This window comes from Pristis pectinata, chromosome 1 (assembly GCF_009764475.1).
Source record: "Pristis pectinata isolate sPriPec2 chromosome 1, sPriPec2.1.pri, whole genome shotgun sequence".
Taxonomy (NCBI): domain Eukaryota; kingdom Metazoa; phylum Chordata; class Chondrichthyes; order Rhinopristiformes; family Pristidae; genus Pristis; species Pristis pectinata.
This window is the reverse complement of record NC_067405.1, coordinates 97,128,146-97,143,539: the sequence shown is the minus strand read 5'-3', so window position 1 is coordinate 97,143,539 and position 15,394 is coordinate 97,128,146. Positions and strand designations below refer to the sequence as shown.

The 15,394-nt window shown below is 47.2% G+C and overlaps 1 protein-coding gene across 2 annotated transcripts in view; it reads right to left on the bottom strand.

Annotated features, from left to right (window-relative positions):
• LOC127573061 (alpha-(1,6)-fucosyltransferase) overlaps positions 1-15,394 on the bottom strand; it is a 592,121-nt gene that overhangs the window by 47,673 nt on the left and 529,054 nt on the right. For both annotated transcript variants that reach the window (XM_052020880.1, XM_052020871.1), the window contains one exon: positions 14,907-15,144. In XM_052020880.1, the coding sequence (XP_051876840.1) occupies positions 14,907-15,144 (238 nt within the window). The remainder of the gene's footprint in view (positions 1-14,906; positions 15,145-15,394) is intronic.

The window sequence follows — 15,394 nt, the reverse complement described above, 5'->3', positions numbered from 1 at the left end:
TGATATGAAAAAATAAATCCATGGGATTTTTAGGCTGTCACGCAGAATGGTTCATTTTAAGCATTTTATAAACCTTAACCACGTTTAGTAAATTCCAATGAACTCCTTCACATGTCTCTCCATTGGGAAAAATTCTGTTCTCCCTTGATTAATACTGATTGCTAATTGGTATTCTTTTACAATATTTGTTATGTTTTGCAATGTCAACCCACTGCTGAATCTGAATGAAGCAGTGTGCAGAATGAAGTGGGCACAAGCTCATTTTGTGAACCTACTGAACAGTTGAGCAGTTAGAAATCTATCATTAAATGCATGTTTCTTTAACACAGGTTTCTGCAGAATTATATCCAGCAGACACAAATGGCACAGACTATAAATACACAATAAATTCAAGGCCTAAAACCATCTCATCTGCAAATTAATCACATGAACTTCACTCTGTTTTCCTTACCTAATGGCATTTTAATTATTTTTAACTCCTTGATGGTTATGGTGGGGGGGTTAGTGTAGATGCACGCCTGGAATAAGCTTGGTGAACAGTGGGAAGGAATAGGTTTGGTAGTTAGAAGGCAACCTTGATAGTTGGGAGGGGTATGATCATTTTTTGGGAGGTGGAACAGATGATCCTTGGGTGGGGTTGTAATCAGAGGTTGGTGGGTAGGAAGTGTGGGTGAATAGACCATAAGACATAGCAGTAGAATTAGGCCACTTGGCCCATTGAGTCTGCTCCGCCATTCGATCATGGCTGATTTATTTTTCCCCCTTAACCCCATTCTCCTGCCTTCTCCCCTTAACCTTTGACGCCCTTACTAATCAAGGACCTATCAACCTCCACTTTAAATATATCCAATGACTTGGCCTCCACAGCCATCTGTGGCAATGAGTTCCACAGATTGACCACCCTCTGGCTAAAGAAATTCCTCCTCATCTCTGTTCTAGAGGGACATCCTTCTATTCTGAGGCTGTGCCCTCTGGTCCTAGACTCTCCCACAACTGGAAACATCCTCTCCACGTCCACTCCATCCAGGTCTTTCAATATTCGGAGATTCTCCTTTTATCCTGCTAAACTCCAGTGAATACAGGCCCGGAGCCATCACATGCTCCTCGTACGTTAACCCTTTCATTCCCGGGATCATTCTCGTAAACCTCCTCTGGACCGTCTCCAATGCCAGCACATCCTTCCTTAGATATGGGGCCTAAAACTGCACACAGTACTCCAAATGTGGTCTGACCAATGCCTTATAAAGCCACAGCATTACGTCTATGCACTTATATTCTAGTCCTCTCGAAATGAATGCTAACCTTGCATTTGCCTTCCTTACTACCAACTCAACCTGCAAGTTAACCTTCAGGGAATCCTGCACTAGGACTCCCAAGTCCCTTTGCACCTTCAATTTCTGAATTCGTTTAGAAAATAGTCTACACCTTTATTCCTTCCAGCAAAATGCATGACCGTACACTTCCTAATGCTGTATTCCATCTGCCACTTCTTTGTCCATTCTCCCAACCTATCCAAGCCCTTCTGCAGACTCCCTGCTTCCTCAACACTACCCGTCCCTCCACCAATCTTTGTATCATCTGTAAACCTGGCCATAAAGCCATCAATTCCATCATCCAGATCGTTAACATATAATGTGAAAAGTAGTGGACCCAACTCCGACCCCTGCGGAACACCACTAGTCACTGCCAAGAACCCGAAAAGGCCCCCTTTATTCCTTTATAGCCGCCTGCCAGTCAGCCAATCTTCTATCCATGCTGGTACCTTTCCTGTAATACCATGGGCTCCTATCTCATTTAGCAGCCTCATGTCCGACACGTCATCAGAGGCCTTCTAAAAATCCAAGTAAACAACATCCACTGACTCTCCTTTGCCTGTCACTTTCTCAAAGAATTGCAACAGATTTGCCAGGCAAGATGTCCCCTTCAGGAAACCATGCTGACTTCAGCCTATTTTATCATGTGCTTCCAAGTACCCCAAAACCTCATCTTTAATAATGGGCTCTAACATCTTACCAACCACTGAAGTCAGGCTAACTGGCCTATAATTTCCTGTCTTTTGCCTCCATCCCTTCTTAATGAGTGGAGCGACATTTGTGATTTTCCAGTCCTCCGGAACCATTCCTGAATCTAGTGATTTTTCAAAGATCACCACTAATGCCTCCACAATCTCTTCAGCTACCTCTTTCAGACCCCTGGGGTGTAGTCCATCTGGTCCATGTGACTAATCTACCTTCAGAACTTTCAGCTTCCCAAGCACCTTCTCCTTAGTAATAATGACTACACTCATTTCTGCCCCCTGACTCTCTCGAATTTCTGGCATGTTGCTGTTGTCTTCCACAGTGAAGGCTGACGCAAACTACTTATTCAGTTCATCTACCATTTCTTCATTCCCCATCACTAACTCTCCAACGACATTTTCCAGTGGTCCAATGTCCACTCTTCCCTCTCTTTTACTCTTTATATAGCGAAAAAACTTCTGGTATCCTCTTTTATATTATTGGCTAGCTTACCTTCATATTTCATCTTTTCGCTCCTTATTGCATTTTCAGTTGTCTTCTGTCAGCTTTTAAAATCTTCCCAGTCCTCAAGCTTCCCACTAATTTTTGCAATATTGTATGCCCTCTCTTTTGCTTTTATGCTGCCTTTGACTTCCTTTGTCAGCCACAGTTGCCTCAGCCTCCCTTTAGAATACTACTTCTTCTTTGGGATGAACTGATCCTGGGTCTTCTGAATTACTCCCAGAAACTCCTGCCATTGCTGCTCCACCGTCATCCCTGCTAGGGTCCCCTTCCAATCAACTTTAGTCAGCTCCTCTTTCATACCTCTGTAGTTACCTTTACTCAACTGTAATACCAATACATCTGATTTTAGCTTCTCTCTCTCAAACTGCAAGATGAATTCTATCATATTATGATCACTGTCTCCAAAGGGTTCCTTTACCTTAAGCTCTCTAATCAGATCTGATTCATTGCACAACACCAAATCCAGAATTGTCTTTTTCCTAGTGAGGTCGACCACAAGCACTCTAAAAAGCCATCTTGTAGGCATTCTACAAATTCCTTCTCTTGGGATCCAGTACCAACCTGATTTTTCCAATTGATCTGCATATTTAAATCCCCCATGACCACCATAACATTGCCCTTTTTACATGCCTTTTGTATCTCCTGTTGTTAATTTGTACCCCACATCCTGGCTACTATTCAGAGGTCTGTATACAACTCCCATCAGCATCTTTTTACCCTTGCAGTTTCTTAACTCTACCCACAAGGATTCTACATCTTCTGATCCTATGTCACTTCTTGCCAACGATTTGATTTCATTTTTCTTTAACCAAAAGAGCCACCCCACCCCCTCTGCCCATTTGTCTTTTTGATAGAATGTGTATTCTTGGATGTTTAGCTCCCAGCTATGATCTTCTTTCAACCATGATTCTGTGATGCTCACAACATCATACCTGCCAATTTCTAACTGTGCTCTAAGCTCATCTAACTTATTTCGTATACTGCGTGCATTCAAATATAACACCTTCAGTCCTGTATTCACCACCCTTCTTCTCAAATTTGTCTCCATGTTGCCTGAAGTACCCCACAACTGTGCTGGAGCAACACTCAACACCTCCAGTTCATCTGGAGCTCAAAAATGGATCGGATTTCCAGAATCTTTATGTGTAATCCTCCAGGAAAAGGGGGAGAAGACGAATGCAACACGGCCCTCATTCTGATGGCCACCATTGTGTGCAGTTGCATCAAGCTGGGGACAAAAACACCAAGGCTGCTGAGATTCTCTCTGTCCCTGGTGTTGTGAAGAACACATCTGACCACAGTAGCTTGGAATATTCTTTTGAGTTGGATGGTGTTGCACCACCTGACCTTCATGCTTTGTGGGGAAGAACACTTTTGATCATGAATCAATCAGGTAATGGTCTGCACAGAATGCTTTGGAGGAAAAGGAATGATGGATCCTGCTGGGTGGTTCCCTGAGCAGACTGTCAAAGTCACTTGGCAGAATACTTCATCATCAGAATTGTCAAAGAAGCAAACAAGTACAGGGATCTTGTTCGGCTGGTGGCGAGAAAGGCCCTTCCTGATCTCTCGTGTGTGGTTAGAGTGTAGGCTACTCCCCACATTGCTCTGGAAATGGGACTGCTGCGCATCACCTTCCAGGATGCATATTTGCCAGGGAGGTCTGGCAAGAGATGCGGGTATATTTGTCAAGGATTATCCTGAACAGCTGCAGAGCAACAGGACTTTGCACTGTATGGGCTGTTCTCAGGGACACACACTAAGGCAAACATCAACTGCTGCTGGAGAACCATTAACTCAATGAAAGATACCCTCAAGTCTGCCTGAAACACACTGATCTTCCAGACCCTGGTGTTATCCATAACTGATTGTTGCAAACTGACATGCTCCAAGGTCTGGGACTCCACGTTGAAGCTGGATGCACTCACTACAGTGGGTCAATGGGGAACGACCACAATTTAAGGCCCAACATACAGTCTGCTGGAGGAAGTCAGCAGGTCAAGCAGCATCTGCCAGGGAGGGAGAAAGGAACCGTCGACGCTTTGGGTTGAAACCCTGCATCAGGACTTGGATTCCAGCATCTGCAGTCTCATGTCCACAGTTTAAGGCTCTCCTGTCACTGCACACAAAGAGGCTGTAATCTGTGCTTGTTCAAGGGTTGTATATAAATGATAATATGCATATTAAATGATTGGAATAACATGACTTGTATTGAAAACATCGACTTAAATGGTTCGCTTTACAGACATTTGAAATGTTTATGAAAAAAAAACTACATTTTTTTGAAATTAAATAGGCTCCTTCAGTGCTGTGATTTCCTGCTCCTCCACAAGGATCCTGCTGGCACAAGACCATTGGAACGTTGTGGATGTTACTGTAAATGTTCAGGGCATTAGTGTGCCAGATGCACAGAGGAGCTGGAATGATCACAGATTGTGCAACTTGCCCACCAGCACCTCAATTTTTAATATCGCTTCATCTTTTCCTTGAAATTGGATGGCGTCATGCACAAAATCGTGGTGCTCTGCAATTCAATTTCTAGGCCTACATCACCCAGTGAATCATACTATCAGTATGATTGGCAAAATAGTGCCTTTTTTCCATCTTGTATTATCCCCCAATATCTAGAGAAATCATAGTACTGTAGCGGCTCACCGCACCAGCATCGAACCGGCTCCCGACATCGCAACGTCGTCGGAGGCCCCGATCCAAGATGGTGCGAGGCTCTCCTTCTTCCTCAGCGTTGGGCTGGGAAAGCCCGCGCACGGGAAGGTCAGGTGACATGCGCGTGACGTCAGCGCGGGAACTGTAGCGCGGAAATTGCTCAGCTATTAAAGGCATACCGTGCCCCGGTCGGCATTAGACCTTCGATTTCGAAACCAGCGACTCTGTGTCTTCATTTGGTAGTGTGTAGCTAGCCGCTACATTGGTGACCCCGACAGGCCCAAACGTTTTTGGACCCACGATGTCTGCACAGCAAGAGGTACAGGCAGTAGCCCTTAAACTGCCCACCTTCTGGACCCTCCGGCCCAGTGTCTGGTTTGACCAGGCCGAGGCCCAGTTCCAGGTTCGCCAGATCACCAGGGACAACACCAAGTACTATTACGTGGTGGGCACCATCGACCAAGACACCGCCGCCCGGGTCGAGGATTTCATCCAGGCGCCCCCGGAGAAGGAGAAGTACGATAAGTTCAAGACTCTCCTCCTCGAGACCTTCGGCCTTTCCTGACGTGAGCGAGCCTCCCGCCTCCTCCAACTCAATGGGTTGGGCGACAGGCCCCCCTCCGTGCTCATGAATGAGATGTTGGCCCTAGCAGACGGGCATAAGCCCCGCCTGCTGTTTGAGCAGATCTTCCTGGAGCAGTTACCCGATGACATCCACCTGCTCCTGGCGGATGCCGATTTCAGCGAACCCCAGAAGGTGGCCGCCCAAGCGGATGTCCTTTGGCAGGCGAAAAAGGAGAGCGGGGTGTCCGTCGAGCGCGTTGCCATGCCACGTACCCAGCGGCCCAGCAGGCCAGACCCGGCGATCAAACGCCCCCCACCCGCCACCAGGTCTGAGGCACCGACCGACCAATGGTGTTTCTACCACTGGCGATGGGGTGCTGACGCCCGCAGATGCCAGCCACCATGCCGGTTTCTGGGAAACGCCAGGGCCAGCCGCCGCTGATGGCTACGGCGGCTGGCCACCCGGATAGCCTCTTGCATGTGTGGGACAGGCGTTCTGGACGTCGGTTCCTAGTGGACACCGGAGCTGAAGTCAGCATCGTGCCTCCCAACGGCCATGAGACTCGCAACTGTACACCGGGACCCACCCTCAGAGCCGCCAACGGCAGCGCCATTCGGACCTTTGGCACCCGGTTGGTACACCTCTGGTTTGGCACCTACGACTTTACTTGGAGGTTCATCCTGGCCACCGTCGCGCAACCACTCCTTGGGGCTGACTTCCTTCGAGCCAACAGTCTGCTGGTTGACCTGCAGGGTAAGCGTTTGGTACATGCCAGGACCTTCCAAACGTTCTCTTTGGGTGAGGCCAAGCTGCCGGCCCCACACCTCGACTCCGTCACCACATCGACCACCGAGTTTGCCAGGGTCCTGGCAGAGTTCCCGTCCATATTAACGCCCCAGTTCTCCACCACCTTGCCCAAGCATGGCGTCCACCACCACATCCCCACCCAGGGCCCTCCCCTCCACGCCCGCGCCCGGCGGCTACCCCCAGACAAGCTCCACCTTGCGAAGGAGGAATTCAGAAAAATGGAGGAGCTGGGGATCATCCGCAGGTCGGACAGCCCATGGGCCTCTCCTCTACACATGGTCCCCAAGGCAGCCGGAGGCTGGCGGTCCTGTGGCGATTACCGACGCCTCAACGACATCACTACCCCGGACCGGTACCCCGTGCCGCACATTCAGGACTTTGCTGCCAACCTACATGGGCGGTCCATTTTTTCCAAGGTCGACCTCATCCACGGGTATCACCAGATCCCGGTGCATTCCGCCGACATTCCGAAGACGGCACTGATCACACCTTTCGGCCTCTTTGAATTCGTCCGGATGCCCTTTGGTCTCAAGAACGCTGCTCAGTCCTTCCAACGACTCATGGACACAGTCAGGCGCAACCTTGACTTCGCCTTCATATACCTCGATGACATCTTGATCGCCAGCAACAGCTGCCAGGAACATTTCACGCACCTCTGCCAACTCTTTTCTCACCTGAGGGATTTCGGCCTGACCGTCAACCCAGCCAAATGCCAATTCGGGCTGGAGACAATCGATTTCCTGGGTCATCGGATCGACAAACATGGCGCCTCACCCCTGCCTGCAAAGGTCGACGCCATCCGCCATTTCGCCAGACCCACCTCCGTCAAGGGCCTGCAGGAATTTCTCGGTATGGTAAACTTTTATCACTGGTTCATACCATCCGCGGCCCGCATCGTGCGCCCGTTGTTTCTCTCCTGTCGCACCGCGTTCGTCGAAACCAAGCAGGCCTTGGCGGACGCGGTCATGTTGGTGCATCCTCGCATAGACATCCTGACTGCCCTCACAGTCAACGCCTCCAGCACAGCGGTCGGAGGCGTTCTAGAACAGCTTATCGAAGGGCATTGGCAACTGCCGGCATTCTTCAGCAGGCACCTTCGACCACCAGAGCTCAAATATAGCGCCTTCGACCGCGAGCTGTTGGCGTTGTACCTGGCCATCAGACACTTCCGTTACGTCTTGGAGGGCAGGCCGTTTACAGCTTTCACCGACCACAAGCCATTGACCTTCACTTTCCACAAGGTCTCAGACCCCTGGTCAGTGCGGCAACAGCGGACTTGTCGTACATCTCGGAGTTCACCACTGACGTCCGCCATCTGTCGGGGAAAGAGAACGTGGTCGCGGATGCACTGTCACGGCCCACCATCCAAGTTTTATCCCAGGGGGTGGATTTCAGTGCCTTAGCGGAGGCACAGCGAATGGACATGGAGATGCACAGCTATCGCACCGCAGTCTCGGGCCTGCAACTGCAAGACCTACTGGTAGGCCCTGGTGAGCGCACCCTGCTCTGCGATATCTCCACAGGTAGACCCCGCCCCATCGTGCCAGCTGCCTGGCGCAGACGGGTGTTTGATGCCATCCACGGCCTTGCACACCCATCCATCCAGACTACTGTCCGGATGGTGTCAGACAAGTTCGTCTGGCATGGCCTGCGTAAACAGGTTTCCGAATGGGCCCGGTCCTGCACTCACTGCCAGACCTCGAAAGTACAGCAGCACATCAAGGCCCCTTTGCAGGATTTTCAGCCTACCCGCTGGATGTTCGACCATATCCATGTCGGCCTGGTCGGCCCCCTCCCAGTCTCCCGAGGAGCGCGGTACCTCCTCACGATTGTCGACCGTTTTACCCGCTGGCCTGAAGCCATTCCCGTCGCAGATACCTCCGCCCAGTCCTGCGCACGGGCCCTTTTGTCAACTTGGGTGGCCCGTTTTGGTGTCCCGGCACATATCACTTCCGACAGGGGAGCTCAATTCACCTCCGGCCTGTGGTCTGCCGTCGCCGACTTGTGGGGTTCCCGGCTCCACCTCACCACCGCCTATCACCTGCAATCCAATGGGCTGGTGGAGAGGTTCCATCGCCACCTGAAGTTGGCACTCATGGCCCACCTTAAGGGGCCCAACTGGGTAGACGAACTCCCCTGGGTCCTGCTGGGGATACGCACCGCGCCAAAAGAGGACCTGCATGCCTCGTCCACAGAGATGGTCTACGGAACGCCCTTAATCATCCCGGGCGAGTTCCTACCAGCCCCTCGGGGGCCAGAGGAAGGACCTACCGCAGCGCTCAACTGGCTGCGCGAGCGGCTTGGAAGCCTGGTCCCAAATCCCACCTCGCGGCACGGACAGGTCCCAGCCCATATGCCAACTTCCCTCCAAGACTGTAAGTTTGTCTTCGTCAGGAGGGGTGCGCCCCGATCAGCGCTGCAACAGCCATACGAAGGACCATTCCGGGTCGTCAGGAACAATGGATCTACATTCGTGCTGGACATTGGGGGGCGTGAGGAGGTGTTTACGGTTGACCGGCTGAAGCCGGCTCATTTAGACTCGGACCAGCCCATGGTGGTACAGCGAGCGCAGTGCAGGGACAGGCCACCCAAGTCATAGTTTCTTTAATTCTGGTTTTTGCGACGGTATTGCCGGTTCTGTTGGGGGGTTATGTAGCGACTCACCGCACCGGCATCAGACCGGCTCCCGACATCGCGATGTCGTCGGAGGCCCCAATCCAAGATGGCACGGGGCTCTCCTTCTTCCCCAGCATTGGGCTGGGAAAGCCCATGCACGGGAAGGTCAGGTGACATGCGCGTGACGTCAGCGCGGGAACTGTAGCGTGGGAATTGCTCAGCTATTAAAGGCGCACCACGCCCCGGTCAGCATTAGACCTTCGATTTCGAAACCAGCGACTCTGTGTCTTGATTTGGTAGTGTGTAGCTAGCCACTACAGTACCACCAAGTGCATAGTGTGCCTGAACCTCTCCTGCAGAGTTGGATTATTAATTCAGCAGACTGTCATCAATCAGACCTCATGGCCATTTAAACCCAGCTCGCAATCCCAATTAGTGGGTGAGCAATTCAACACTCAGTGAATTTGTCAGTGACAGAAGAAGCTGATAGCAAAGGACACATGGAATGTCACTGAAAACAATGTTACTGCAAATACTTGGCTTCCAGAAGCCAGTTCTGCCTGTGGCAAGTTTTCTAAGACCGCCTACTTAAAACCCAAAAAGTTAAAGGATTGTTCGGCTCCCCTTTCACAATCTTTATACATAGTGAATATCAACGTTAAGCTAGATTTTGCTCTTCTGCACAACAGCCTTCCTCGAGACTTACGTATTACAGTTAAATTTTAACTTGTCTGCTTCCCGCGTCATGGCAGTCTCTGAAAACCACGAGCACAAGTGCATCAGCTCTTGCCACAGAGACCCAAGGTACCCATGTTGGGATGGACTCTGTCTTCTGACCTCCACCAGGTGGGTTATGGATAAACCTGGGTTTAATTGATCTCATCACGATTGTTCATGCCCAGCTGATCAGGTGCAGAGCCTTCGGGTAGTAGCAGCTAAACAGGACATTCCTGTACAGTCAACGGAGTCAATGCAAGGCTAAGGAAGATGTACAGTAGCTCACCAATTATTGCTGCTGTCTCACAGCTCCTGTGTGTGTGTGTGTGTGTGTGTGTGTATATTCATGTGTGTAGTTCTCCCTGTGACATTCAGGTGCTTTGATTTCCTTCCACATCCTAAAGACCTGCTGGTAGATTAATTTGCAACTGTAAATTTCCCCTTGGTTGGCTAAGTGGCAAAAGAATCAAAAAGTTTGTGAACATGTGACAGAGGATAGGTTCCAGGGTGTCAGGCAGAAGCTAGCATGGACTCGATGGGCCAAATGGCTTCCTTCTGTGCCATAATAAGTTTGTACATGTTCAAAGTATGTTTTCAGAATTGATAGTAGACTGTGCGCTCTATTATCCCCTCTCTTCTCCCTGCAAGAACACTGGTAGGCAGAGAAATCCTTGGGGAGAAACCATTGCACCATTACAACCAGTGCTGTGAGAAGAAAGCTGCCACACAGCAAACCCTCAATGGCTCTGGAAGACTTGAGTGACACCGTGCAATCAAACTATGGATAAATAACTAAATGGATGGATATCCTCCTCATCCTGGGTACATGTTGACATTTGGGTTTGTCTTTATTGAAATCTCTGCTTGTGAAATATATATGCAACAGACACAAACCATTCCACTCTGCAGCTCTGTGCATGTACAGCACACATGAAATGCTAATAAGAGCTCAGTGCTTTTACATCATGGAGTTTAAGCTGTCATCCTGCATTTATTATGCCGCTGATGATTCAAGATATGGATTCTGAAGAGAGCATCTCATGATTCTATACTAATGCAGAATTTTTTTAACGATACATCACTGTTTCACATCCTCAAACCGTCATGACTCGAATGCAAGCAACCCCCTTTATATTATGCAGCAAATCAACTGTGTTGTTGAAAATTGCTGTTTCTTTCAAGGTGAATCTGAAGAATAACTTCCAATTACACACACACACCACATACATTAATACACAGGGCACATGTTTTGTTGGAAGGCAAACAGACAGGCTGGGTTTATAAGCAATGACACCATGAAAGCGTGCACCATTTTAGTTCCAGAGAAAAATACAATAAGTGAACACGGCAACAGATCACATCATTTTGCAAGGCTGGGGTGTGTGGACAAGGTGCTGCACAAGGCAGGATAGTGCTTTTTCCAGTCAGTGCATTCATACACTTGCTGTAATCTTGCCTCCTCCCTCTGGGATCAAACTTCTAATTACCTATCCTAATGCCTCCTGTGGCTTGGTATCTATTTTCGACTGATTACGTATCCATCAAGGGCTGCGGAATATTTTCTCTTGCTAGAAGCTATCAAATCAACCTAAGTTGTGATGTTATTATAAGGATTGTGCGAAGATGTCAAATTAAATACCTGCTCTTTATTTCTACTGTGAAGAACTATTGATATGAAAGGTGATAAATAGCATCCTGGACAATATACCAACTACTGCAACTATTGGAATAATTTTGCTCAATTCCAGTGTCTCCTTCATGCCAAATTTTTGTCAAAATTCAATGCGTCTTTTCAAGTACTGCCATTCATTTGCAAAGTCACAGAGTTACATGGCACAGGAAGAGCCCAATCTCCTCCTCTTGCTTGTGCCTATTACTTGGTAGAGCTGTTCAACGAGCCACAGCCCCCAACAAACTGTTTGAAGAGGTATACATAGCCCTGATTAAATTCTTTCTTAACCACACATCCATACAGGATTGCTATTCCTGTTGCTCACTCCAGGAAGTTGGATGGGCATCACAGCCATGTTGAATGGATCCACTCTCAGAAGCAAGGGACGCTGAACTTCCAGTGCATCATGAATGACCAAGAGCAGTGCACTCCAATTGCTACAATCATTCCACTAAGGGCTACTTATGGATGACAGACCAGAACAGTTATAAATCTGCAATGATGATAAAAAGATTAAAAGCCAATCATGATAAACTGCCTCATTGGCTTGTGTATATTGGAAATTAAATTATTTTTATGTGGAGGTGAGAAGGTGCATTCCCAGTGATACAATTTATCAGCTGGAAGAACTGTGCATGAATTAAGTGCAACTCCAACTGATCTTTGATGGTCATTTAGTTAACATGTGAAATGCCTCTTTTGGCATGGACAGACATATGAATGGGCAAGGAATAAAGAGATATGAACCACGTGCAGGAAGATGGGATCGTTCCTGTGTTGTATTGTTCTACGTTCGATGATATCTGCGCATTCACCAGTGGAAATGCAGCAGTCCAAGCAGGCAGCTCACCACCACCTTCTCAAGGCCAATTAGGGATGGACAATAAATGCCAGCTTTGCCACTGACGCTTGGACCCCAAAGAATTATTCAATAAAAGCAAAAGTAAATACATTAAGTACAAGAAACAGTCACCACCATTACCGGTCTAATCCTGACAATGCACTCTCTCTATGAGTCACTCATTATCAAAAGTTAACCAGGTGACAGTACTTGCATGAAGCACTTAGAAGGGAAATGGAGAATTAAAATTCTCTCCTTTGGGTCTCAATAGATACCTGAACCTCGACACATTAAATCTTTCTGTAAACTTACAGCTCAAGAGTGCAACAACCCTACATTTCTGGATTATGTTGAAGCCTAAACATCCTGAAAAATACAGAATGTTTTCATGTATTACTTTACCTTCCTAGGAAAAATGAAATTACAAAACATTAAGTGATCCTTGGCTGTTCTCTTGAGTGCTGCATATTTCATGGCAGTATCTGATTTCCCAATCACCAAAAGAATCAATAATGCTGCAGAAAACGGGAAAATTATCCTTATTTGTTTCTCTCCCCGCCTTCACTGTTACTTGCTGCTGAGCTGACACGCCTCCATCATTTTGTGTGTGTTGTCCCCTTTCAACTGGTAAGGACACCAGGCTCCTATCCAAATGCTTCACCAGTCAACAGACATTGAATTTTTGTGAGCTTAATCAAAGCTATTCAATTCCTCATCTCTTTAAGATACAAAGATTAGATTGATCCAGTAACCAGTAGAAAATCAGAAGTATTTTCATTAGGCAAGCATGTTCCATTCCCTGCTTCCATTTACCTATAGGCTATCTGTGAAGTAGAGATGATGCACCGTATAAACTGGAAACAAAATAAAGACACAAAGACTTGTTTTTATTTTCATAACTTTCATAAACTCTGGTTGTACAGATGTGTTTTCAAGCAATAAGTGAACTTTGAATTGTTCAGCATTTCTTTTTGTTTTCTTGTTTCTTGTTGCGCCTTGTTCAGCCTCGACTCTGACCTACCTTTCATACCATTAACTTGTTGCTTTGTTTTTTTCTCTCTCCTACTCTGTAACTTCTCTCATTAACCAGATGGCTCCATAAACATTGAGATCACCTGGGCACCGCAGTTATACTCTCTTTTCCTATCTATTCCACCTTTATTATCCTTATTTTTTCTCCACTTTATATAGTGCTTCATCTCCAACCATTCTGCAACTTAAAACCAACTTGTTTTCTCACTTTACCAGTTCTCATGAAGGCTCTACAGCTTGAAATATGAACCATGCTTCTCTCTCTACAGATACCACCTGACTTGCTGACGTATCTAGCATTTTCTATTTTTATTTCACTTACTTGTTAAATGTGGTCACTGTTGTATTGTACAAAGCACAGGAACCAACTTTCACCCAACAAACCCTCACAAACAGCAATTTCATGATGATGAGTGTATAATCAGTTCTTCTAGTGATATTGATTCAAGAATAAATATTGGCCTGGACACTGGGGGGGGGGGGGGGGGGGGGCGGGGGGGGGGGGGGGGGAGGTTTCTTCAAAATCATTTGATGGATTCTTTTATCTTCAGCCAAGAGCACAAATGGTGTCCTGGGTTAACATTGCATCTAACAGATGGCATCTTTAAGGGCGTAACGCTGCTGCACTGGAATGAGAGTATGGACGTTTTTTGTGTTCAAGTCTCTGAAGTGGGGTTTGAACATACAACCACCTTCCTCAGAGGCCAACAGATGCTCAGCAGAACTGCAGCTGAGAACCCAAAACCCAAAGGAAACAATGGGAAAGATACAATTAAAGAAGTGAACATTGTGTATAAAATCTTGCTAACTCATTGTCATTCTTTTTGGAAGATTTGCTGTTTTGCTTCAACTGCTGATTTACCATGGCATATAATGGGTTCTGTGAAACTGAAAACTGAGTCATTTATTGGAAAGATTACCTTCATGGCATTAGGGATGCAAAAAAAAAAGAAATGAAATATAACATTTCACCCACAAATTGGCTGATGACGGAAAGATGTAGGTTTAGTGTAATAATTCTCCCTGTTGTGAGTTCTCTCAAGGTGACAAGGTACACAGAGAGATATCCTGAAGTGAGAGGGGTGCCCAGGCAGAGGGAAAGCCAGAGGTTGCTGAATGGTATTATTCCAGTACCAGCAGTGTGCAGCAATGTTAGAGAATCAGGGTGAGGAATGAAGAAATAGGGATAGGAATAATTAACAAAATATTATAATGATTTCTGAAAGATAAAAAGATTTAGAGGAAGCACAGTCAAATTTTCTGGTGTTCACTGGCAAGAATTTATCTTCTCCCAAACACCTGCACTCCCAGTTGAACCATGGTGTGAAATACGAACTCAATGCCAATAAGCAAAAAGACACCAGTAGCTCAAGATGTTTCTCTGCTAACACTCAGGTACGACTCCAGACCCGAAGAACTCACTCATTGCTTAACCAAAAGGCAAGTGTCCGCACATCTCAGTGCTCTTACCTGACCAATGGCCAGAGCTGGTGCCAGATCTATCTGTGCAGGTTTCACTGACTGGTTTGAAGACAGTCTCCCAACCCCCAGTGGAATAACGCCAGTTCTGGGACTCCAGGATGAGAGTGCGCTGCGTTCCGTATGCAATCATGAAACAGTAGACGACATGGTGTAGCTGACAGCCATAGCCGCAACCCTTGTTGATGTTACACACCAGCTTCTTGGCTTTGCTGCAGTCCTTGGGGTTCTGGGAATGGAAGAGGAAAAACAATAATTTAACAGCTGGAATTCTGAATTAAACAAAACAAGCAGTGCAGCTTTCTCTCCTCACACAGCAAGGTGAAGCTCCTTGCATATGTTCAACAACTTCCATCTACAAGTCATTTAAAAAAAACATGCCAACCATTTCACAGGAGCATCGGAAAACAAAAGTTGGCAGAAGATATTCAGGCATGTGATCAAAAATGATTGATTCTTAATTGCTCCATAGAACTTAA